Below are 26,018 nucleotides of genomic sequence, written 5' to 3' on the forward strand. Positions count from 1 at the left end.
TACTCTGTACTGTTACTGTTTTTACCTCTACTGCATCAATGCACTTTGTACTAACTCAACGTAACTGCTCTGTGTAATGAATTGACCTGTACGATCGGTTTGTAAAACAAGCTTTTCACTGTACCTCGGTACAAGTGACAATAATCAACCAATACCAATACCAATACCAGTGTGAGAAAACAAGGGCAGCACATTGCAGTCTTCTGGACTCAATATCGAATTCTACAAGGTCCGGTAGCTTAATTTCTCTGTCTGGATCAGTCAACCATCTGCGACGTTGTCTCAGCTTGTTTGCATTTTCTCCTCTGGGAGTGCAGGACACACCGGGCCTGACCTGTCGGGCTTGTTTTCTTGCTCTGCATTTCAGATCTCCTACTTTCAATGTTCTTGCAAGTTAACTGCTCCCATTCACTCATTGACCAGATAACAAGTTTTGCAGCTCATGGCCGTGGTCACCCTGGTTTCGTGACACCATCGCGTGGAAGTAAACAGTGTTAAGTACTACAGTGAAGTTAATGATCTTGAATACTTCTTTACAAATGATCATTTACACATGATTTTAAATAATCTGAATTTTAAGTAATCTGAATCTAAATTGCAGCAGTTCAAAACATTTCCATTGCTGGCTCTTCTGCCCTTCCCCTCCCCTTCACGCTCCTCCCTCCCCTCCCCCTCCTTCGTCATCCCTCACCCCCTCCCCTACCCACCTCCCCTCTCACAGTCCTCTTTCCCCCCTCCCCCTCCCCTCCCCCCTCCCAGGAGGCCCTTTCACCAGACGCTGCCGGACCTGCTGAGTGTTTCCTGCATCTGCATTTCCTCACTGTCCTGGTGTCCGCTGCGCTGTCCGGCACCTTCAGCCGAACGCAGACAACCCCTGGGTCAGCCTTTCCCACCGGGCGCCAGGGGAAGACAAACATCACTCGGATCGGCACCCACCTCACTCACTGCCCAAACCCAGCTCACCTCCCGCGTTACACACACACACACACACACACACAGACAGACACACCCTTATATGGGCCACCAGAAACTTTTCCCATCGGTCAGGCACCAGGGGACACAGGATGCCGGAGATCCAGCACTGGTGACGGTTTTACGCCGGGAGAGGGAAGGCTCTGGGTGCACCGCCAGAGCAGGGAGTGGGAGCAGATTTGGAAGTGAAGATCTAAAGGGAGGTCGGCAGGATCAGAAAGGAAAGAGATTTGCGGGGTAACGAGAGGGCAGGGGAGTGGAACTCGCTGGATTTATTTTAAGTGGAGCTAGTACAAGGCCCAAGGTGTTGAATGGTCTCCTTCTGCGATGCGAACATTCACATCGAGACGATGAGAAGTCAGTGCTTGGATTATGTTCCGGAAGGTTGCAAATTCAAGACGTGGGGGTGGGCTCACCCAGACACGGTCAGACCCGTCCGCGTCCCCGTGGCTCCAGACCACGAACTCAGAAGAAAGGAGCAAACCAGTGATGATCTCATATCTGCTGCGATACCAACTTTATCCAACACCAGGTCAAGACAGAAACTAAACGCAAACGAGAGGAACAGCACCTCATATCCTACCTCGGGAGTCCACACCCCGATGGCATGAACGTTGATTTCTCCAGTTTCAGGCAAAATGCTCGCCCTCTGTGCTCATTCTGTCTCCTCCTGATCTTCCCAGTTCCTCCTGCACCCACCCAACCCACCCCCCTCCCGTCCGTTGTCACCGAATTTCTTTCCCCTCCTCCGCCCACTCCCTCTGCCCAGCACCCACACGTTGCAGCCGCTGTCCCCTCCCCCCACCAATCCCATCCGCCCTCCAATTCCCCACCCCTCCTTCACCTCCCCTCCTCAACCCCCTTTCCTACCCCGTCCCCCTCCCCCTCCCCTACACCCTCCCTTCTCCCCGTCCTCTCCCCTACACTCTCCGCCCTCCCCTACACCATCTCCTCTCCGCCCCCTCCCTCCCTCACCCCCTGCCCCCTCACCCCCTCACTCCCCTGACCCCTCTTTCCCCCTCCCCTTCCCCTCCCACCTCTTCCCCTTCCCCTCCCCTTCCCCCTCCCCCTCTCCCCATCTTCCCCCTCCCCTTCCACCCTCTTCCCCCCTCCTCCCCTCCCCCCTCTTCCCCTTCCTCCCTCTCCCCCGTCCCCCTCCCCACAAATAGCAGAGGTTCCACTAGTCACAGACCTCCAGACACAGTAAGTCCCATCGACCACTGTCTTCTCTGGGCAAGCTAAGTCTGATTGTCAACAGCCAATTCACCATGGATCCCATGCATCTTAATCTTCTGGATTTGCCTCCCATGAGGGACCTTGTCAAATGCCTTACTAAAATCCATGTAGACAAAGTCCACAGCTCTACCTTCACCGATCACCTCCTCGAAAAGCTCAATTATGTGAGTAAGACACGACTTGCCACGTACAAAGCCATGCTGACTGTTCCTAATTAGGCCATTGTTTTCCAAATGATCTTATGTCCTATCCCTATGAATTCTCTCCAATAGCTTCCCTACCACTGACCTGGGACTCACCGGTCTATAGATACCAGGATTATTCCCATTTCCCTTCTTGAACAAAGGAACAACATTAGCCATTTGCCAGTCCTCCAGGACCTTGCCTGTGACTGGAGAGGACACAAAGATCTTGGTCAAGACCCCAGCAGTCTCATCTCTTGCCTCTCACACAACCTGGGGTATATCTCATCTGGCCCTGGAGACTTATCCACCTTAATCTCAAGTTTTTCTCAAGCTTCTCAATCTGTTCTCAAGCTTTTGTACCTTCTGCCCGATGGAAGGAGGGAGAAGAGAGAATGACCAGAGTGGGAGGGGTCCTTGATTCTGCTGGCTGCTTTCCTGAGGCAGCGGGAAGTGTAGACAGTGTTAATGGAGGGGAGGCTGGTTTGCATGATGGACTGGCCACTGTTCACAACTCTGCAATTTCTTGCGGTTTTGGGCAGAGCTCACTAATGTTTACGCGCACCATGACATTGATCATCTGGACCAGATGATTGTCTTTTGCCATCTCAGGGACCTTCCAAAGCGATATTCAATGGCTGACTGTTTTTTTTTGCTCATATTCCAGCCTCTGTAGCGCCTTGATGAATTGGGTGAGCTTCAGTGCCTGGTCAGTGCACCAGCTGCTTGGCTGCACATTGGTCTGTTCCAGATGAGCTGCTTTTCCAGAATGAGTGCGTGTCGATTCAGGAGGACCTGCTCAAAATTCATGGAAATGGTAAAATGTGGAAACTGTTCAGAAGTTCTTTGGATCTGAAAGATCTTCACTGAGTTTCGGCAGTGCAAGAATGCAAAATGATCTCCAGAACTCAAGTAAACAGACAGATCTTGAGCAGGTGTTGAACAGTCTCAGCAGCCGATGCTTCACTACTGATCTGTGTTTTTTTTTGTTTGTTTTTTCCTCTTTGTTTTTTTCTTTTTCTGTCCATTGTGTGTTGTTACTGTTAAGACTGCAGACTTTATCCATTTGATCCTGTCCCTTGGTCCTGAGCACCTCTCTGATCAACCCTGACCCTTGACACCAGTTGCCTCTGCAACCAATCCCAACCCCTTCCCCTGAACCTCTCGCCAGCCAACCGCAACCCCTGAACCCAAGCAACTCTTTAACCAATCCCAACCCCTTCCTCTGAATTTTTCTCCAGCCAATCCCAAAGCCCCAACCCAATCTCCTCCAAATGATCCTGACTCCTGCTGTCATCATGTTTCCGTTTAATCCTGACCCCGAACCCCAATTAGCTCTTTCCTTAATGCTCAGCTAACCACAGTCCAATCCTCTCTCTGACCCTGGCCTGTTCCTCTTACCCAACTGACCCGCCAGTCCTCTTGCAGACCACCCCTTCCCCTGGCCCCCAGCTGGTCCTGTGTGTCCTGTGTCCTAATGGACATGAAGGATGTAATAAGATGGAAGGTTGGCCTGAAGTAGATCAGCGCCAGGTCTGGGGGGGCTTCAGCAGCAGATGAGTTGGAGGACAAGGCAGCTCATTGGTTCACAGAGGGAAGTAGCCTCAGTGTAAACCTGGCCAGAGGCTCACGGTGGGATCTAGTGCAACAAGGTCCAACCTTTCTTTCTCAAACAGTTCAAGAAGAAGGACGGTGATCAGTGAACAGCTTGTTGTGGGCACTGGAAGAGTGGCTTTGACCTTGGCCATATAAGATAAGATGTCTTTATTAGTCACATGTACATTGAAACACACAGTGAAATGCATCTTTTGCACAGAGTGTTCTAGGGGCAGCCCGCAAGTGTCGCCACACTTCCGGAGCCAACATAGCATGCCCACAACTTCCTAACCCGTTCATCTTTGGAATGTGGGAGGAAACCGGGGCACCCAGAGGAAACCCACGCAGACACTGGGAGAACGTACAAACTCCTTACAGACAGTGGCGGGAACTGAACCCAGGTCGCTGGCACTGTAATAGCGTTACGCTAACCGCTACACTGCCGTGCCTGCTCGGTATTTAGCCGGGGTTAACTTAGCAGGCTGACCACTTGGGTGGAGGGCTCGAGAGTGGTGGTGCTGAGGTTGAGCTGAGGATCGTCATCATCCATGTGAGTTCATTATGAACAGCAGATTCACGTAAACCAACTTGCCCTATAAAGATCCTTTGTGAGGGAAAAAAGGTTGGGAGTTGCAGTGTGTTGAATCAAGCTGCTGGAGATCTAGGTAAGTACAGGCAACTTTTTGTATTAACACCTCAGGGCAGAGGCTGGGCCAGGGACAGAGGATGTAGGGAAATAAGAGGCAGAAATATGGCAAAATGTTTTCCCTCAGAGGGTTATAGGTCTTTGGGAGTCTCTTCCTCAAAGGATGGTGGAAGCAGTCTTTGAATATTTATATGGTGGGGTGGATAGATTCTAGATAAGCAAGGAAGTGAAAGGTTAAGATATTTATAAGTTATTTATTTATTAGTCACATATACATCGAAACACACAGTGAAATACATCTTTTTGCATTACTGGGAATGTGCTGGGGGCAGCCCGCAATTGTCACCACTCTTCCGGTGCCAACTTAGCATATCCACAGCTCCTAACCCCTATGTCTTTGGAATGTGGGAGGAAACCAGAGCACCCGGAGGAAACCCACGCAGACGCATGGGGAGAACGTACAAACTCCTTACAGACAGTGGCCAGAATTGAACCCGGGTTGCTGGTGCTGTAATAGCGTTATGCTAACCGCTACACTATTGTGCCAAATGGGAATACAGAGCCAAGGTTAAAATGAGATCGGTCATGATGTTATGAAGTGGTGAAGCAAGATCGAGGTTTGTATGTTTGTAAAACTGTTCTTAAAATCCAGTGTTCCCAACTCCAGGGGCACTACAGTCTAACTGAGAGGCAGTGGAGAGTAGGAAGGTTAATTCCCTGAGATGCGATAGTGGGTAGGTTAAGTGGTGACAGTAAATTACCCCTAGTGTTGGTGGGTGGTGAGAGAATGAAGGGATGTTGATGGGCGTGTGGGAGAGCATTAGTTACAGGGAAGTGTGGCGGAATAGGATTCACGGGACTGCTTTGCGAGCTGGCATGGACTTAATGAGCCAAAGCCCTCCTGCTATCTCATAAGGGAATATAAAATACAATTAATGATGAAAGCATAGGGTAGAATCATAGAGACATACAGCATGGAAACATGTCCTCCCTATCCAACAAGCACTCACACTAACCCTACACCGATCCCATTTTATTCTCCCCACATGCGCGTCAATTTGCCCCATATTCAAGAGCAGCTGCTTCCCTTCAACCATTCAGTTCTTGAACCAGCTGGCACAATCTTAATCACTACAGTATAGCAACACCATGACCACCCTGCACTAAAATGGACTTTCTTTTGTTCTAATTGTGTTTTCTTGCAAAAATTGTGTATAATTTATCTTTAATTCGTGTTTTCCTTGTGAATGCTGCTTATCTGATGCTCTGTGCCTGTGATGCTGCTGCAAGTAAGTTTTTCATTGCACCTGTGCGTACTGTACTTGTGTATGTGACAATAAACTCGACTTTGACTTTGAATCTACCACCTACCTGCACAGTGGGGCCCAAATACAGTGCGGCAATTACAGACTTACAGCGGCCAACTGGCCGACCAACCAACACACCTGTGGGAAGAAACTGGAGCACCCGGGGGAAACCCACATGGTCACAGGGACAGCAGGCAAACTCCCTCGGACAGCACGTGAAGTCAGGATTGACCCCAGATCGCTGGTGCAATGAAGAAGCAGCTCTATCTGTTGTTAGCCCGTGCTGCCCAGGAACTCAGAACAGGTGTGATGGCAGGTGGGAAGGTGGTGAAAGAGAACAGGCGGCTGCATAACCTGAGTGGTGGCTTAAACTCAAATGTGCAGGTCACGCGGAGCTGGGGTTAGTGCATGAAGATTGCATGAGTTAAACAGCACTGCAGTCCAAGATTCCCACAGGGGAAAGGGTGAAATCTTTAACTCTGAGTGGTGAATGTTTGACTAAGAACCTGACGTGTACTGAAACTGAAAAGCCCATGAGACCAGTTCAGCAGGTAACTTAAGTCAAGAGGTAACTCCACTCTAAAACTGGGCGGCAAAAACAGAGCTGGGCTTTAGCTGTAGTTCACTTCAGTCCAGTGCTTTACCTACCTCTGCCTTAAAAATATTCCGGAGGTCCAGGTGCTCAGAAAATTCCTCAAATTAGAAACTTGAAAAGATAAGCTGGTTTAGTTGGTTGATAATGTATCAAAAATCTTTGAACAAGCAGCTAACTTGTAGCTTGGGCTAAAATCCACCCATTAAGGCCAGGGGGGTTTAAACTGTGGGAGATGGGAAACTGGGGCCAAGGAAATAAAATTCTAAAGTGCTGGGAAGCTTTTATGGAGAGAGAAAAACAGAGTTAATGTTTCAGGGAAACACAGGACTCATGCTGGAATCTAGATGAAAAACACGACGATGCTGGAGGAACTCAGCAGGCCAGGCAGCGTCTGTGGAGAAAAGCAGGCGGTCAACGTTTTGGGTCAGGACCCTTCTTCAGAACTGAAGAGAGGAAAAGGGGAAGCCCGATATATAGGAGGGAAAAGCAGAGCAGTGATAGGTGGACAAAATAGGGGAGGCGGGGTGGGCACAGGGTGGTGATAGGTAGATGCAGGTAAGAGATAGTGATAGGTAGGTGCGGGGGAGGAGAGGAGAGCAGATCCACCGGGGGACGGGTCAAGGGTAAGAAGAGAGAGGAATAAAAGGCTAGGAAAGGGGAGAAGATAAGATAAGGTATCTTTATTAGTCACATGTACATCGAAACACACAACGAAATCCATCTTTTGCGTAGAGTGTTCTGGGGACAGCCCGCAAGTGTCGCCACACTTCCGGCGCCAACATAGCACGCCCACAACTTCCTAACCTGTATGTCTTTGGAATGTGGGAGGAAACCGGAGGACCCGGAGGAAACCCACGCAGACACTGGGAGAACGCACAAACTCCTTACAGACAGCAGCCGGAATTGAACGCTGGTCGCTGGTGCTGTAAAGCATTACTCTAACCGCAACACTGCCGTGTGGGTGGGGGGGCGGGGTTTGTGTGTAAGTGGGAGGATTCAATATTCATGTTTCAGGTTGACCTTCGGCCATCCATCTGAATCACTAACTCTGCATCTCTCCCCACAGATGCTGCCTGATCTGTTGAGTACCTCCGGTTTGTCTTATTTCAGATTTCCGGCATCTGCAGTCATTTGGTTCTGTATGGAGGTCCAGAACAAGGATATCGCTCTAGCTCTGCCTGCCCAGGAGCCTTGCTGGTTGGCAGCATCTGATAATTTATCGGTAAATGCAGTTGCCGTTAATTTGAAGTGTTCTCTCAGTCCCTGTTCCTTCCTCAGCTTGCCTCTGGATTTTGAATAAAGAGTAAAAGATATGTTAAACAATACACTGCCATTTGTAGTTTCCGTTCTGTACCTAAGTCCCTGCAGTGAATAAAACAAACCAGAAAATAAAACCAGTAACCAGCCCTACAACATTCATTCTTTTGAAGCAACAATCTGGCAGAAGAACTCAGCGGGTCGAGAAGCATCCATGGGGGGTGGGTGGGGGGAGTGGGGAGAAGGACTTGTTAACGTTTTGTGTCCAAACCCTGCATCAGTCCTGTCAGCCCACTGAGTTCCTCCAGCAGATTGTTTGTCGTTCCTGATTCCAGCATCTGTGGTCTCTCGTGTCTCCATTAATTCCTTTGATCTGCTCCAAACAAGCTTTAGAATAAAGCAAGCAAAATAGAACATAGAACAGTACAGCACAGGAACAGGCCCTTCAGCCCACAGACTGTGCCAAGCATGATGCCAAATTAAACTAATCTCTTCCATATCCCTCCATTCCCTGCATATTCATATGTCTACCCAATAGCCTCTTAAACGCCTCTCACAAGATGCTGGAGGAACTCAGAAGGTCAGGCAGCATCTATGGAGGGAAATAAACAGTCGACATTTCAGGTCGAGACCATTCCTCAAGACTCATCAGTTCATTTCCCTCCACAGATGCCGCCTGACCTGCCGAGTTCCTCCAGCATTTTGTGTGTGTTGCTCCAGATTCCAGCATCTGCAGAACCTCTTGTGTCTTGAACGTCTCTATCATACCTGTTTCTCCCACCACCCCCAGCAGCCCGTTCCAGGCACCCACCACTCTCTGTGTAGAAAAACTTGCCCCGCACATCCCCTTCAAACTTTCCTCCTCTCACGTTAAACCTATGCCCTCTAGTATTCAAAGCACTAAAATAATCTTCACAGTTTAGTATTCATTGGGACAATGGTAACCCATGCAACACTTATAAACATAGCAACTGCTGTGACCAATTGGATAACAGTACATAACAGCAGTTCCACCAGTGACTGGTAAGATCTACGTAAACACAGCCAATGTGCTTTGTGATCTTTTTATTCACGTACAGGATGTGGGTAACACTGGCCAGACCTGCAATTACTGCCCACACGATGAACCATTCTCTTGAACTGCTGCAGTCTGCCAGATGAAGCACTGAAGCACTGAAGCACCCTTAGTCACAATCTGTTCAGTAACAGCCGGCACATCCCAACACATTACCACTCACTGACCCTTCTCTAACGGGAGGGCGAGGGGGTGGGGGGGGGGGGTGCGCGGGATGATGTCATGCGGCCTGTGCAAAAATAGGAAGGGGTCGCAAGACCTGTCCTCACTGATGAGAGGTGCTGGGGGTTGTTGGCTTGGCGAGCAGTGAGCCCATTGGATAGTGAAGGATAGGAGCTCCGATGTGGCCGTCCTTCCGTCCCAGCTCCCCTTCATCCCATTGCCCTGATCCGAAACGTTGACCGTCTGCTTTTCTCCACGGATGCTGCCTGGCCTGCTGAGCTCCTCCAGCGTCGTCGTGCTTTTCCTCTAGATTCCGGCATCTGCAGTCCTCTGCTTCTCCGCTGCAGGGGCCTATAATCTGCTCCTTGTTCTGTCCCTGGTTTTCTCAGTCCAGGGCTCCAACAAACAGAGCTGGCCAGGATTTGCACAAACAACAGGAGTCAAAAGAAAGAGAAGTCCCTCCAATTTACCACTTACCTACACCTGGGGCCAAATACAGCGAGGCAACTACAGATGTACGGCGGCCAACTAACCTACCAACCCGCGTGCCTTTGGGACGTGGGAGGAAACCGGAGCACCCTGGGGAAGCCCACGCGGTCACCAGGAGACTGTGTAACCTGCAGACAGCAGCTGACATCAGGATTGCACCTGGGTCACCAGAGCTGTGAGGGAGTGGTTTTACCAGCTGTGCCACTGTGCTGCCCACCATGTTGGGCTGCAATGAAAGCTGAGGGTGATTACCAGAGATGGCATGGTAGCTGCCATGTGATAAACGTCTTTGGAGTAGGAGCCCCTGGCGCGGTAGTCAATCTTCGCTGAGTTTGAGCCGCAGGGAGTCCTAACACAAGCCTTTGTAGGTGCAGCCTCCAAGGTGCTCTTCAGACAGCAGTAATTATACACCAGGGCAGTTTATGATCAATGGTGGTCCCCAGGACATTCCTGGCAGGGAATGGGTAAAGTAACTGCCATTCAGTGCCGAGGGAGGGAATGAGAAGACTGACAGTTGATGGAGCCAATCATTGCCAGCCACTAGTGTGGACCAATGGTTATGACACATCCTTCTGAGATTAACTTACTGTCCTATACATCAAATTCCTTGCTCACGTGAAGCTCACAGAGTAAACAGTATACATGGTAATAACAAACACAATAAATACGACTAGTGCAAAACAGCAGGATGGTGCAAAGGTTGCAGTGCAACCTGAAGCAGTGCAAAAAGAAATGCTAATGTGACAATAACAGATTAACCGAGAGAGGAGGAGTTAAGGATCCAACAATGTGGCGGCAAAAACAGAAAGAGGATGTGAAAGAGCTGGTTGGTTCAGGAGTCTGACGGCAGTGGGGAAGAAGCTGTTGTTAAGTCCGGACGTCCGGGTTTTCCGGCTCCTGCATCTTCTCCGGGAAGGTAGGGAAGAGAAAAGGAAATGGCCGGGGTGGCAGGCATCCTCGGCCATGCCGTTAGCCTTCCTGAGGGAACGCACAGTGAAGGTGGATGGAAGGAAGTGACGAGCCTGAGATGCTTCCATCTGGCTGGGCACCTGCAGGCTGCCTCTTTAACTGACCTCTTCTGACGGGGGCATCAGCTGGGCTTCAAGAAGATTCGGTGCGCCCAGGCAGCATGCGCAGAGGAGGTCTCCCCTCATCGCCGCTTGCCGCTGTCTTCTCCCTCCTTCTCCCTGCCGTGCAGTCGCCAAGGGATTTGTAGTTGGGTTGGGAAGGATGAAGGAGCTGTTACCAACACGGCCGCCTGTCACTTCTGCGGCCAGGAGGAGACGGCGTACCACGCGTACGCGGAGAGCGAGAGGTTGCAGCCCCTCTTCGAGTATCTGCGGGGGCTGCTGCTGAAGTTCTGGTTGCGCTTCAGCCCGGCGCTGTTGGTCTACGGGCACCCGGTGCGGCGCGGGGAGGGGCGCGCGGCGGATCTCCTCGTGGGTCTCCTGCTGGGCCTGGCCAAGCTGGCCATCCACGGGACGAGGCGGCGGGCGGCCGAGGGTACCGGCAGGTCTGCCTGTCTGCCCATCTTCCGCGCTTACGTGCACGCGCGGGTGTGTTTAGAGAGGGAGCACGCGGTTTCCGCGGGCACGCTAGCCGAGTTCCGCGCTCGGTGGGCCCCTCGGTGGGACGTGTGTCGTGGACGGTACGAATGCGATTCTTATTTGAAGTGTTGCGTGTTGCGTTAACGGGTGTAGCGTTGCGTGTGTGTTTTGTTAGTATTAGTTTGCATTCTCTACTGTAGTATGTCGTTGCGTAGTTTCTTCTTTTCTGTATTAGATGTAGTGTATTGACACTGGTTGTCTTTTTGTAGTGCTTTTAGTGAATAAACGTTTATATATATATAAAAAAAAGCTGTTACCAACACATAGCATCCCAGAGCAATCAAGGCAATGAACCCTGATACCAGAGTCTGCAATGCTTCTTGCTGCACGTGGCTGCAGTTGTAACCCCATCCTTTAGTATCACCAGCGGCCCAGGCTGGAATGAGCAGCCATGGGTTGTGGAAATCACCCTTGTCTTCCAAAAGCTGAATCTCCTTAAAAGTTTCTTACAAGTTTAAGGAGATTCAGTCTGTTATCAAAGACTCTGATGAACTTCCACAGATTGCAGTTAAAAGCATTCTGACTGGATGCCTCACAGCCTGATATGGGGACTCCAATGCACAGGAACACAAGAGGCTACAGAGAGTGGTGGGCTCAGCCAGTTCCATCACGGGCACAGCTCTCCCCACCGTCGAGGACATCTACTAGAGGAGGTGTCTCAGGAAGGCGACATCCATCATCAGGGACCCCCACCATCTGGGCCGTGCCCTCTTCCCAATGCTGCCATCAGCCTGAAGACCCACGCCTCAAGGTTCAACAACAGCTTCTTCCCCACGGCCGTCAGAACTGACGTGAAATACCCTAACACCATGTCAGATTGTATTTCTATTTTTCTGTCTCAACTTACACTAATGTCGTTATGTTTATTTTGTCATGTAAATTATGTATAATTTATGTTAATTTAAGTTTATGTAATATACAGTGCTGCTGCAAAAAGCCAACTTTCATGACTTGAACTTGAACTTCAACTTGAAAGGCTTTTTGGAATGTGCAGAGGCCAGCCTCAGGATGAACTTGTTGGGGGCACTGCACTGACCGTGAGGACTTTCCAATGGTGGTCACACACCACTGGCACATTCAGGGAGCCTTACCTGTTGACAAGAGGCCAGGTTGGTGTGTGGAGCTCAGAGAGACCAAGGAACACAGCCTGTCACTCCCTGAATCGTTGGGTAACTCTGCACACCCATGCTGCCTCTATCCAGGGAGAAGGGGGCAAACTCTCCTTTCCCTGAGTAGACACCCCCCCTTGACCTAGTGGGCATGAGTCAGATACCAGCCACCAACCTCTGGAAGCTGGGAGTTCAAGCCAACGAGGATCTTCACATTCTCAGCCACACAAGCTCGAGGGCAGATCCTGTAATAACTGCCTCTGAAATTCTCAGTCTCTGTGTATGTTGGCTGAGAAGTTCTACTGGAGCATTAAGGAGGATGCAAGTTGTAGAATCAGGGAGTGCCAGCTGCCATTTTGGTTGTTGGCATTCCAATGGTAACTTCATCCATGCCCCAGGCCTGGGTTGGGAGACTGTCAGTGGCAGGAGTGACTGTGACTGAGCTTCACTCAGGGTGTAGTGAGAGAAGGAGGGAGCACTGGAGCTGGGCAATTAACCAAGGGGCTTTAACCTGAAACATTAACTCCGTTTCTCTCTTCACAGATGCTGCCTGACCCATTGAGTATTTCCAGCATTTTCTTGTTTTTGTTTCAGATCTACATCATTTGCAGTATTATTTGGTAAAATTGTTGGTAAAATATTTCTTACTTTTGCAATCGTGTATAAGGTGAAAGCCCAGAGATAATCAACAGTTCAATGGGGCATAATCTGAATGGATCTATTTAGTAGGGGTCGGGATTTGAGTTGGAAGGAGGGTGTCCTGGGTAATTCCATCAGTATTATTCTCTCCCACTTCCTGCATCACAAGATTGACTACACTTCAAAGCTACTTCATTGACCATGGACCCAAAGTCATCAAACACTGACGTTAATTACCTGGTTCTCTTTGAATAGTGTTATGAGATTTCGTTGCAAACAGCTGAGAACGTCGATGGCCTCTTGTTCAGAGGACCGATCTCTGACAGAACAGAAAAGGCAGTAAATACTCAGCAGGTCAGGCCGCATCAGTGGGAAGAGAAACAGAGTTAACAGGGGGTCTCTAAAATGTCTTCCTTCTTCCTGAACCAGGGCTTATCGTTGTTAAGAAAGCCCATGACAACATCCCATCCATTTTCCGTGCCTCTGCTACCACCCCGTCTCCTCCAGAACAGACCAAGGACAGAGTTCCCCCGGTCCTCACCTTACACCCCACCAGACTATGCACTCAACAGATCACTCTCCGCAAGTTCTGACATCTTTGAAGAGATTCCAGCACCAGACACACCTTCCCCCGTGTTCCCTCACAGCACTTCACAGGGACTGTTCACTGGTCCACTCTTTCGTTCCCACTAACCACCTCCCTTCTTATGGCACCATCCCTCAGAAACACAGATGATGCAACACCTTCCCTTCCCACCATCCAGGGACCCAAACAGTCTTTTCAGATGAAGCAGCGATTCACTTGGTCTCCTTCCAATCCAGTGTACTGCATTTGGTGCTCACATTGTGGTCTCCTCTACACTGGTACATGCAACTTCATACTCAAAAACCAGGGGTGGCAACATTAGGATTCCATACTCCTATCAAGGACGTTTCTAATCAAGTTTTTAAAATAAAGACACCTGTAAATGACATGGATTTAGGGTGAGGGGGAGAGATTTAATAGGAACCTGAGGGGCAACTTTTTCACCCAGAGGGTGGCATGTATATCGAACAAGCCGCCAGAGGAAGTGGTTGAGGCAGGTACATTAACAACATCTAACAGGCACTTGGACAGGTATGTGGACAGGAAAGGTTTGGAGGGATATGGGCCAACTGCGAGCAAACGGAACTAGCTTGGATGGAAATTTCGGTCAGCACGGACAATTGGGTCTGTTTCAATGCTGTATGACTCTATGACTCGATGTGATCTTTGGATTACTACATTCTAAGAACCATCTATGCGAGGAGTCTTACTACTTGCTAGGCATGCCTTTGGTTCACTTACTGATTCGAGTCAAACTAGTAATGTGGGAGGGTCATAGAGAGGGAAACTGGAGACACAAGAGACCGCAGACGCTGGAATCTGGAGCAACAAACAAGCTGCTGGAGGAACTCAGCGGATCGAGCAGCATTTGTGGAGGGAAGGAAATTGTCAATAAATCAAGTTGAAACCCTGTTCCATTCCCTCCTCAGACCACCCCCCCCCCCCCACCGGGCTCGATCTGCCCGTCATCCTTCAGTACCCCCCCCAATCCACCAATCACCTCAGGCTTCTGTCGCGCCACTCCCCTTCTCTCCTTTACACTGCCCATTCCCCCCTCTCCACGCTCAGTCCTGATGCAGGATCTCAACCCGAAACGTTGACAATTCCTTCCCTCCCACAGATGCTGCTCGACCCGCTGAGTTCCTCCAGCAGTCAGTAGGGAGAGCAAAGCTTGGGAGCAGAAGGAATAGCAGTAGGAGCCAGGCCATTCGGCCCTTCGAGCCTTGCCCACCGCTCTCTAACACTATCCACATTGCCTAGCATTTCCCTCCACACCAAACTGTATGTCCATGAGATCCTTCCATTGGCAGTGGAGGGCAGGGGTCCATGCCAGGTTCCTGGTACATCAGCGTGCAGCCTGAGCAGATGTCTCCTTTTGAATTACAGGCGATATGCCTCTGTCAACGTCTGGACTCCAGGACCAAGAGTGTGGTAGTGAATCAGCCCTCTGTGGGATAGCAGGGGGAGCACCAGCGTAACGTTGTATGGAGTTCTGACTTCAGCTCCCCACTCTTACACTCACTGCCTGGGCTAAAAGATAGGAAAGTCTCCTGTCTGACCATTGCTGCCACCTTTAAGGACCTGTGTACATTGACTTGAAAGTCCCCTTGCTCCTAAATAACCACTCAGTTTCTTTCCACTTATTGTCTATTCCCTCGATACGCTGCACCTCCAGAAGTGCACTCCCTCACACTTCTCTGGATTCAATACCGCTTGCAGCTCATCGCCCAGATGAATCAGTGATGGATTCCAGCACTGGCCAATGTCCCCACACTGGGATCCAAGCTCCGGGCAGGTTTGGCACCAGGCTCCTCCTTGCTCCCTGGTATCACATGCAGACTTTCTGCCAGTTCTGCCTCTAGAATTTCTGTGTGTGCCCCCCGAGCTGCCTTTGGTAGAGGGTCCCCATTAAAGTCCATCTGAGTCCTCCACCATGGAACCCATGTGGAATCCTCCCCCTCTCAGGAGTTGACCTCTGGTCTGCTCTTTCTATGGGCAACTTATGCCCAGTGACTCAGCAGAGAGTAGCTGTAGAGAGTAGAGGACTCAGGCTAGTAAATCACAGGCACATCCCTCCCCATCATCGGGAGTATCTCCAGGAGGCGCTGCCTCAAGAAGGCAACATCTATCATCGAAGATTCCCACCATCCGGGCCGTGCCATCTTCTCTACCACCGGGCAGGAGGTACGGAAACCTGAAGTCCCACATCACCAGGTTCAGGAACAGCTACTTCCCTTCAACCATTCGGTTCTTGAACCAACCGGCACAACCCTAATCACTGCCTCAGTATAGCAACACTAAAATGGACATCCAGGTCAGGTTGAAATGCCAAGCTACCAAGCTCAGCACAAGAGCAGGGTTACGGCAGGGATCGGAGAGGTTTTCACGCTTACACAGTCAACTCTGAAACAAATGGTGGTGAGTTACTTCAAGGTTTCTCCTATTCCACCATATTGGCAGAACTTTGGCAGGAAAGATCCTTCCCAGCTGCAGGGAATTCCTTGTGAAATTAGGCTGTGTGTGTGCCTCAACAGGCAGGAATTCTCACTGTTGAGTCTCCTGTAATTCTACAGGATGTCCACCAGATGGTAGCATCTGAACACTGCTGTTGCTACTTGGGTGTTGCTGAATGCTGGAGTTGGAATTGGTATTGGTTTATTATTGTAGCGAGGTACAGTGAAAAACTTGTCCTGCATACCGACCGTACAGATCAATTCATTACACAGTGCATTGAGGTAGTACAAGGGAAAACAATACAGAATGCAGAGTAAAGTGTCACAGCTACAGAGACAGTGCAGTGCAGGCAGACAATAAGGTGCAAGGTCATAATGAGATAGATTGTGAGGTCAAGAGTCCATTTTATTGGACCCGGGACACATCCAACACACTTATAGCAGCGGGGTAGAAGCTGTCCTTGAGCCTGGTGGTATGTGCTTTTAGGCTTTTGTATCTTCTGCCTGATGGGAGAGGGGAGAAGAAAGAATGTCCCGGGTGGGTGGGGTCTTTGATTATGCTGGCTGCTTTAACGAGGCAGCGAGAAGTCAAAGGGGACATGCCAGATTTCTTTAGCCTCCTGGGGAAGTAGAGGCGCTGGTGAGCTTTCTTGGCCGTGGTGTCTATGTGGTTGGACCAGGACAGGCTGTTGGTGATGTTCACTCCTAGGAACTTGAAGCTCTCAACCCTCTCAACCTCAGCACCATTGATGTAGACAGGTGCATGTACATCAACCCCTTTCCTGAAGTCAATGACCGGCTCATTTGTCTTGCTGACATTGAGGGAAAGGTTGTTGTCATGACACCATGTCACTAAGCTCACTATCTCCTTCCTGTACTCTGACTCATCATTATTTGAGACACGGCCCACTACGGTGGTATCATCTGCAAACTTGTAGATGGAGTTAGAGCAGAATCTGGCCATGCAGTCTTGAGTGTATAGGGAGTAGAGTAGAGGGCTGAGGAAGCAGCCTTGTGGGGCACCAGAGTTGAAGATAATTGTGCTGGAGGTATTGCTGCCTATCCTCACTGATTGCGGTCTGTTCGTCAGGAAGTCAAGGATCCAGTTGCAGAGAGAGGTGTTGAGTCCCAGGTCTCGGAGTTTGGAGATGAGTTTGCTTCGAATTATAGTATCGAAGGTGGAGCTGTAGTAAATAAACAATAGTCTAATGTAGGTGTCTTTACTGTCCAGATGCTTCTGAGCTGAGTGTAGGGCGAGGGAGATGGTATCCCACTGTAGACCTGTTTCAGCAGTAGGCAAATTGCAGTGGGTCGAGGTTGTCTGGGAGGCTGGAGTTGATGTGTGCCATGACCAGCCTCTTGAAGCACTTCATGATGGTGAATGTCAGAGCCACTGGTCGGTAGTCATTAAGGCATGTTACCTTGTTTTTCTTGGGTACCATGATGATAATGGTCTTCTTAAAGCAGGTGGGAACCTGAGATTGAAGCAGGGAGAGGTTAAAAATGTCTGCAAATACCCCCGCCAGCTGATCGGTTCAGGATCTGAGGACACGGCCAAGAGCACCATGCTGAGGGTGATCGGTGTTCACACTGCAGGAGAGGAGAAGGGTCCCAGCCTGGTGGTGCCAGGGGTTAATCAGGGGTTAACCCTCAATGACATTGGCATGTTGTAAAGGTAGAAGGGTAGCCTGTGAAACATGGAGCAAGAAGGCGGTGGTAAGAAGGAGAGAGGATAAGGCTGAAAACACAGTGGTCCCTTCACTTCACAAGTCTCCAGATGAGTGACCCAGGGATTACAACGCAGGAAGGGTTCGGAGTCACAACGGGGAGGAAAGGGAGCCTACGTTTAACAATACCAGGACTGAAGGATTCTCCCTTTCCTGATCCGCAAGGACTTGCTTCCATTTGACTGCTGGCTTTCCTCAGCTCAAGGAAACCAGTACATTTTGGGTCTCTTATCTAAGGAAGGAGGTGCCAGCTCTGGAGAGGGTCCAGAGGAGGTTCACAAGAATGATCTCAGAGATGAGAAGGTTAATGTATGAGGAGCGTTTGATGTCTCTGGGCCTGTAGTCAACGGAGTTCAGAAGGATGAGGGAGTCTCATTGAAACCTACCAGGCACTGAAAGGCTTGGATAGAGTGGACGTGGAGAAGATGTTTCCATCGGTGGGAGAGTCCAGGATCTGCGGCCACGGCCTCAGACTAAAGGGACTGACCCCAGAGGGTGGTGCATCTGTGGAATTCATTGCCACAGAGGGCTGTGGAGGCCAAGTCATTGGGTGCATTTACAGCAGAGATAGGTTCTTGATTGGTAAGGGGGTTAAGGGTTACAGGGAGAAGGCAGGAGAATGGGGTTAAGAAAAATAATCAGCCATGATCGAATGGCGGAGCACGCTCGATGGGCCGAATGGCCTAATTCTGCTCCTATATCTTATGGTCTTATGGCCTTATTTGCTGAGGGTAGCCTGGGTAACAAGATACAGCATTAATGTGTCCAGAAATAACATAGGAATCCCCCAGCTGTTTCTCCTTACATCGAGCATGGGACAACACAGAAACGCGGCAGTCAGCATGACAGCTACTTCAGTATCAGTCTCTTCCCTCCCAAATTCACTGAACCCAGTCCGTGGTGGCACAGTCAGTACAGCCATAGCCTCACAGTGCCAGAAACCCAGGTTCAATCCCGACCTCGGGCACTGCATTGTGTGGAGTTTGCACGTTCTCCCTGTGACTGTGTGGGTTTCCCCCCGGGGGGCCCTGTTTCCTCCCACATCCCCAAAACTAAGTTGGTGGGTTAATTGGCTGCTGTAAGCTGTCCCTAGTGTGTAGATGAGTGGCAGAATCTGATCGGAATGGGGGTAGAATAAAATGGGCTAGGGGAGGATTAGTATAAAAATGACAGTTCCTGGCCAGGAATAACATCAGGAGGTTAGTTTGATTGGTCACAACCACACTGCTGCTTTAGAGAGCTTCCCGGGTGTTGAATTTCACACACTGGAACAATAATCACACCAAAAAGTATTTTGGAAGCACTGAAAGTTGCTATACAAATGCAGTTCTTTACTAGTTTACTTACAAGTGTTACATGCACCCTGCAGTAATAAGGCTGAAGGTTTGCTCTACTCCCCACACCAGTTGTCCCTCCTCACCTCCCCCACCCAATGTGGGGGGAGTTTTGGGTCTGAGCCAAATCCCAGAAGCAGCTATCCAAATTAACAGAGCAACTTTTATTTCTTAATTGAGTGTGGGAAAACATGTTGGATGTTTAAACAGCTGTTTCCTTATCGGCAAAGAAAGTTGCAAAAATGTACAATGGCCTCACTATCTCACACTTCAGGAGCTGTAGGGCGATGCTTTCCGAGTAGTGTGACGAATGGTGAACCAGGTTAAAACTGGGGGGAGATACCAGTGGATGATGGGGACACCAAGTACCATTCCCTCCCCAAACCTGCTCACCTTCCTCTTCTTAAAACTACATCTTGAACCAAGCTTGTTCCACTCTCTCCTTGTTGTCAACTTTCACCCAATTACTCTCTTGCCATAAACCCTGGGATGTTTACCACAGGAAGGGGGCTATATACGGATAAGTTAGATTTGTGTTAAAGCCACAGGCGGTGTGTGAGGATTTTAATAGTTCTTGAAGAGTGTCAACTCTTCACTTCTATTGGTATTGGTTTATTATTGTCACTTGTACCGAGGTACAGTGAAACACTTGTCTTGCATACCAATCGTACAGGTCAATTCATTACACAGTGCAGTTACATTGAGTTGGTACAAAGTGCATTGATGTTATACAGGTAAAAACAGTAACAGTACAGAGTAAAGTGTCACAGTTACAGAGAAAGTGCAGTGCAATAAGGTGCAAGATCACAACAAGGTAGATAGTGAGGTCAGAGTCCATCTCATCATATAAGGGAACCGTTCAATAATCTTATCACAGTGGGATAGAAGCTGTCCTTGAGCCTGGTGGTACGTGCCCTCAGGCTCCTGTATCTTCTACCTGATGGAGGACGAGAGAAGAGGGAATGCCCCGGGTGGGTGGGGTCTTTGATTATGCTGGCTGCTTCACCAAGGCAGCGAGAGGTAAAGACAGAGTCCAAGGAGGGGAGGCTGGTTTCCGTGACGCGCTGGGCTGTGTCCACAACTCTCTGCAGTTTCTTGCGGTCCTGGGCAGAGCAGTTGCCGTACCAAGCCGTGACACATCCAGATAGGATGCTTTCTATGGTGCATCGATGAAAATTGGTGAGTGTCAAAGGGGACAAACCGAAGTTCTTTAGCCTCCTAACTTAACTTTCTAACTTAACTCTATGCCAGTTTTCCTTGGGTCAAGAGGGTTTGAAACACTGCCATGGATTTATTCCGCTGGTCGTCATCCCATGGCTACAAGAGCAGGTCAGAGGTGGGTAACCTGCAGTGAGCGACTCACCTCCTGACAGACCTAAGCCTTTCTGCCATCTACAAGGCACAAGGCGGGAGTGTGATGGAATACTCCCCACTTTGAATGTACCACTGACAAGCCTGAGAAGGCACGGCCAAGAAAGCTCACCAGCACTTCTATTTCCTCAGGAGGCTAAAGAAACTCGGCATGTCCTCGTTGACCCTCATCAATTTTTACGGATGCACCACAGAAAGCATCCTATCCGGATGCATCAACGCTTGGTACGGCAACTGCTCTGCCCGGGACCGCAAGAAACTGCAGAGAGTTGTGACACTCCATGGACTGTTCACTTCACTGCCTCGGTAAAGCAGCCAACATAATCAAAGGCCCCTCCCACCCCGGACATTCTCTCTTCTCCCCCCTCCCATCGGGCAGAAGATACAGCAGCCTGAAAGTACGTACCACCAGGCTCAAGGACAGCTTCTATCCTGCTGTTCCCTAGTACGATAAGATGGACTCTTGACCTCACAATCTACCTTGTCATGGCCTTGCACCTTATTATCTGCCTGCACTGCACATTCTCTGTAACTGTAACACTTTATTCTGCATTCTGTTATTGCTTTTTCTTGTACTACCTTGATGTACAGATGTGATGAAATGATTTGTATGGATGGCATGCAAAACAAAGTTTTTCACTGGACCTTGGTACATGTGAGAATAATAAACTAATTTACCAATGTAATACGTTCATTCTGTCCAGCATCAGCACACAGTGGCTGCAGTGTGCACATCCACAAATGCATTGTGGTTACTCACCCAGGCTACTTCAGCAACAGCTCCCAGCAGGCACAATGGGAACGCCACCGCTGTCTGGTTCCACCTCCTGGTTACATGCCTTGGAAACCTGTCACCGGGCTTCACAGTCATAGGGTCTAAATCCTGGGACAGCCTGCCCAACATCACTGTGGGGCTTCCTTCACCAGAAGGACCACCATGGTTCAAGAAGGCAGCTCACCGCCTCCTCCTCAGGGACAACCATGGGTGGGTAGTAAGTGCTGACCTTGCCAAGGATCCCGTGAAAAGGATAAATTAAATAAATCTGCTTTAATTGCTTTTGCTGTTTAGAACACTAAAATACTCAGTAACACAATCCCATCTCTGCAGAAATTAAGGGAGCTGCTTTGACCTGACTGAGCCTGTGTTTAACCTGAAGGTTGGGTTTGCAGCCTGTGCAAAGGTCCCATCCTTGGGTTTCGGGGCGGTGAGGTGCAAACCAGTCTGCCAGCTGCTGCTGTTGGCGGTGAGCCTGGCTAAAACTGGACCACAGACATACAAGGGGGCTCACGCATTAATTGGCCATCCCTTTCATCCCCCGGTTCGAACCTCGATACGCCCAAACTAAGAGCCCTGTGGGGCGCCTTCCCCGCACCATCTGCAACTCATTGCCACCGACACAACCAGTGCCAACCTTGTCCGAGAGGGGATAGGGTTGCAAGTGACAAAGCAACAAGGTTCATTTATTCAGGAAGGAGGTACACTTTAATTTAACTTAACTAGCACCTCTGCACACTAAATATTTCCTTTTTAAACTGGCTTACTTCCCTCCAGCCATTGATTTGTAATAAGCTACAGCCAATGGACTTGGCTTTAATATTCCTCTGCTTCCTCTGGCTGTTGGCACCCAGCCTCGTGCGGGGTGAAGGTGTCGTCACTGGAGTACAGCTCCTTCTCCACCTGCTGGATCACCGTGCTGTCGGCCTGTTGGTTCTCCTGGCAGATCACCTCGATGTTCCTCAGCTTCCCAAAGTAAAAGTCCCGTTCCTTCTCCAGCTCCACCAGGTCACTCTTTAAGGTCCTCACCTGCTCGGCGAGTTCCCTCACGCGCGCGTCGCCGTTCCCTGCCGCGCTGGTCCGCTCCGCTGCCCCTCCGGTGCTCTTCGGCGCCGCACACTGCCCCCCCGCTGACCCGCCCCCTTTCTGGGAGGCCTTGGAGCGCACCAGGAAGGTGCCCGATGACGAGGGCCGGAGGGCCTTCCTGTCCGGGGCGGGACCCGTGGCCGCACTCAGGGTGCTGGCCGTCTTCTTGGGCCGGTGGAAGGCTGGGGTGCGAGAGGCCGGCAGCGGACACATCTCCTGCCCCTGGCGGGCGGCCACCGGGTCGTAGGCCTTGCCGTCGAAGTTGGCCTCATGGAACTTCCTGAACCACTGCAGGAACTCGAAGTTGTCCTGGAATCTGCCCTTTGTCAGCTTGTCCACCGCGATGACCTTGTCCACGTCCATCTTCTTGAAGGCCGCCTGAAGCAGCTTGAAGTTCTGGATGTACTCGTGCTCCAGTCTAGCCTGGAACTTCACCTTCTTCAGTGCGATGGAGCCAGGGAAGAGCATGTCCATGAACTGGCAATAGGCTGCACCTGAGCACAGCTGCTCGATCTTCGTATAGCCCAGCTGCAGAGAGTCGTTGACCCAGGCCAGCATGCTGTGTCGACTCAGGTTATCATTGCTTGAGGATGTTAAGTAAACATTGACAGCCATTTGACTGCTTGCCTGCTCTCACACAGCTCCTCGCCTCCCCTCAAGGTTTATCTCGTTCTTCACCCCCCTTGCTGATATCTTGTTTCCTTTGCTCGTTTAGCTGCAACTTATTTCTTACAGTGACCTAATCAATTATGTCATAATAAGGGTGGTCAAATGTTACTGAGCACTTCCCAGTAACGGGTGCTAGAAATGGGATATTTAAAAAAGTTCCAGCTATATTCATTTCCTTCAATAGTAACAGCAAAGACTTGCATTTATATAGTGTCTTTATGGGAGTAAAACACCCCAAGGTGTTTCAAGGGCAAGCTATCAAACAAAGTTTGACACTGAGGAGCCATGTATTGGGATGGTTCAATTGTTGACCAAAACCCTGGCCAAAGAGTTAGGTTTTATGGGGTATATTTCCATCCGACAAAGAAGGAAGCCATTTTGGCCATCGAGTCCATGCTAGTTCATAGAGCAAACCCACCCCCCCCCCCCCACTAATTTTCCTTGTAACCTATTCTCCCCACATTCCCATCAACCCCCTCCCTCCATTTTACCATTCACATACTACTGGGAGCAAAGTTACAGCAAATTAACCCACCAACCTGCACATCTTTGGGATGTGGGAGAAAACCTAGTGCCTTGGTGACACCTCCTTTCATGTGATCTGGCTGCCTCATTCAAAGGCCTGGTCCTCAACAGCTACATTCCTTAACCTTCAATATCTGGTGAGCGATCGATTTGTTACATACTTCTTCCTTGACCAACAGCTGAGGCTTCCTCATATCGCAGCTGCTCGCCCTAGGATCTCGCCACCTATGATATTTCTGGAGGAGACCGTCTCCGAGTGAGGTCCTTGCCTTCAAGAACGATACCCAATGAACCCTAGGTAAGGCTGAACGTGTTCTATGAACATCACCATTTGAGAAGATTTTTGAGAAGATTTGAGAAGATTTACTAGAATGTTGCCGGGTCTTCAGGAGTTGAGTTATAGGGAAAGATTGAACAGGTTAGGACTTTATTCCTTGGAGCGTAGAAGAATGAGGGGAGATTTGATAGAGGTTTACAAAATTATGAGGGGTATAGACAGAGTAAATGCGAGTAGGCTCTTTCCGCCTAGGTTAGGAGAGATAAGTACGAGGGGACATGGCTTTAGGGTGAAAGGGGAAAGGTTTAGGGGGAACATTAGGGGGAACTTTTTCAGTCAGAGAGTGGTGGGAGTGTGGAACGGGCTGCCACCTGACGTGGTAAATGCGGGCTCACTCTTAAGTTTTAAGAATAAATTGGATAGATACATAGACAGGAGAGGTCTGGAGGGTTATGGACTGGATGCAGGTCAATGGGACTAGCGTAATAAAGTTTCTGCACAGACTAGAAGGGCCGAATGGCCTGTTTCCTGTGCTGTAGTGTCCTATGGTTCTATGATCCTAACACCATTTTGAGTTCCCTGCAGTCCAGTTTGCCTGGTTGACTATTTTTGAATCGGTCTGGGTCTGCCTTCAATCTGGTGAGAAGGTGCACCCAAGCTTTGTTCCTGTCTTTTAGTAAATGGTGGGGAAGGTGACCTTGTATTGTAAGGACTCCCAGGGACACCGTTAGGTGATCAATTACACTGTGTTCAGCTCAGTGAATGGAGAGGGCAGTTATTCCATGGAAACATCAAGAAGGAAATCAATACCATTTTCCCTGGGAGGCTTTAACCATGTCGGGGCTATCAGATCACAACCACCAGCTGAACAAACTGACACAATGGTTCAAAGGGCAGTGTTCCAGACACTGCTGGTGTCACAGTGACTGGGAATGTTCAATGGTTTCAGATTCCAAAGGCATCTCATAGTGAGTGAGAGCCTTCTCAACGTAGGCAGGAGGCTGGAACCCCCCCAATCCCTTCTCGCTCCTAGAATTAACAATGGAATGAACAATAAGAACACAAGTAGAAGGAGGAGATGGCCATTCAGGCCATTTGCCTGACCTTTAGCCTCAGCACCACTTTCCAATATCATAGAATCATAGAATCATAGAACAGTACAGCACAATATAAGCCCTTCAGCCCACAATGTTGTGCCGACCTTTAAACCTCGCCTAACACTATCTAACCCCTTCCTCCCACATATCCCCCTATTTTAAATTCCTCCATATGCTTATCTAGCAATCTCTTGAATTTGACCAACGTACCTGCCTCCACCACCACCCCAGGCAGCGCATTCCATGCCCCAACCACTCTTTGGGTAAAAAACCTCCCTCTGATATCTCCCTTGAACTTCCCACCCATTACTTTAAAGCCATGCCCTCTTGTATTGAGCATTGGTGCCCTGGGAAAGAGGCGCTGGCTGTCCATTCTATCTATTCCTCTTAATATTTTGTACACCTCTATCAAGTCTCGTCTCATCCTCCTTCTCTCCAAAGAGAAAAGCCCTAGCTCGCTCAACCTATCTGCATCTGCATAAACATCTGCAGTTTCTTTTGCTTTAGGAGGCAGCAGATGTTTTCTGAAGGAAGGCAGAGGACCTGATGTTGAAAAGGTACCAGTTTAAGAATGTGTTGTAGCGGTTAGTGCAACGCTATTACAGCGCCGGCGACCTAGGTTCAATTCCGGCCGCTGTCTGGAAGGAGTTTGTACGTTCTCCCTGTGACTGCGTGGGTTTCCTCCGGGTGCTCCGGTTTCCTCCCACATTCCAAAGACGTACGGGGTTAGGAAGTTGTGGGCATGCTATGTTGGCGCCGGAAGTGTGGCGACACTTGCGGGCTGCCCCCCAGAACAATCTAATCAAAAGATGCATTTCACTGTGTGTTTCGATGTACATGTGACTAATAAAGAGATCATCATCATCATCATGTGACAGTCTGTATCCAGAGATCAGTGCGCTGAAGTCCAGCTTTGCTTCCCTTGAAGGCTGCAGTGAATCTGCACCGTGTGTGCAATAACATGTCGTGACAGATGAGGTACTGGCATTGCTAAGGAGTTACAACATCATTACACTTCCTGGGAAAACATTTGATACAACTTGTTGGCTGGTCAGTGATTAATGGAAAGCTACTGTTCAGCACAGCTGCTGAGTAATATGCACCACTCTCTGCATTCACATGATCTCTCCAGCAAGTGAATCTCATTAAACTTATCTACTGTGATCACCAATGCCAGTAAAATACAGCCGGTCTCTACCCTGAGCTGCACAAGACGTTAGTGAGGACGCACCTGGAGTATTGTGTG

The 26,018-nt window shown here is 49.6% G+C and overlaps 1 protein-coding gene across 1 annotated transcript; it reads right to left on the bottom strand.

Annotated features, from left to right (window-relative positions):
- Nucleotides 1-21,934: 21,934 nt before the first annotated feature.
- On the bottom strand, nucleotides 21,935-22,819 carry LOC127581337 (microtubule-associated protein RP/EB family member 1-like). The gene is made up of 2 exons (XM_052035655.1): nucleotides 22,339-22,819; nucleotides 21,935-22,248 (listed from the first exon to the last, which is right to left on the bottom strand). The coding sequence occupies exons 1-2, from the start codon at nucleotides 22,817-22,819 to the stop codon at nucleotides 21,935-21,937; spliced, it is 795 nt and encodes a 264-aa protein (XP_051891615.1).
- Nucleotides 22,820-26,018: the final 3,199 nt, after the last annotated feature.

Source organism: Pristis pectinata, chromosome 21, assembly GCF_009764475.1.
Source record: "Pristis pectinata isolate sPriPec2 chromosome 21, sPriPec2.1.pri, whole genome shotgun sequence".
NCBI classification, from domain to species: domain Eukaryota; kingdom Metazoa; phylum Chordata; class Chondrichthyes; order Rhinopristiformes; family Pristidae; genus Pristis; species Pristis pectinata.

What these genes read in the sequence shown, in the direction of transcription:
- LOC127581337 (XM_052035655.1), bottom strand. Translation starts at nt 22,819, where the DNA reads ATGGCTGTCAATGTTTACTTAACATCCTCAAGCAATGATAACCTGAGT. An exon ending in CACCCTGAGTGCGGCCACGG is followed by an intron (nt 22,249 to 22,338) that starts GTCCCGCCCCGG and finishes GGGGCGGGTCAG; the next exon opens with CGGGGGGGCAGTGTGCGGCG.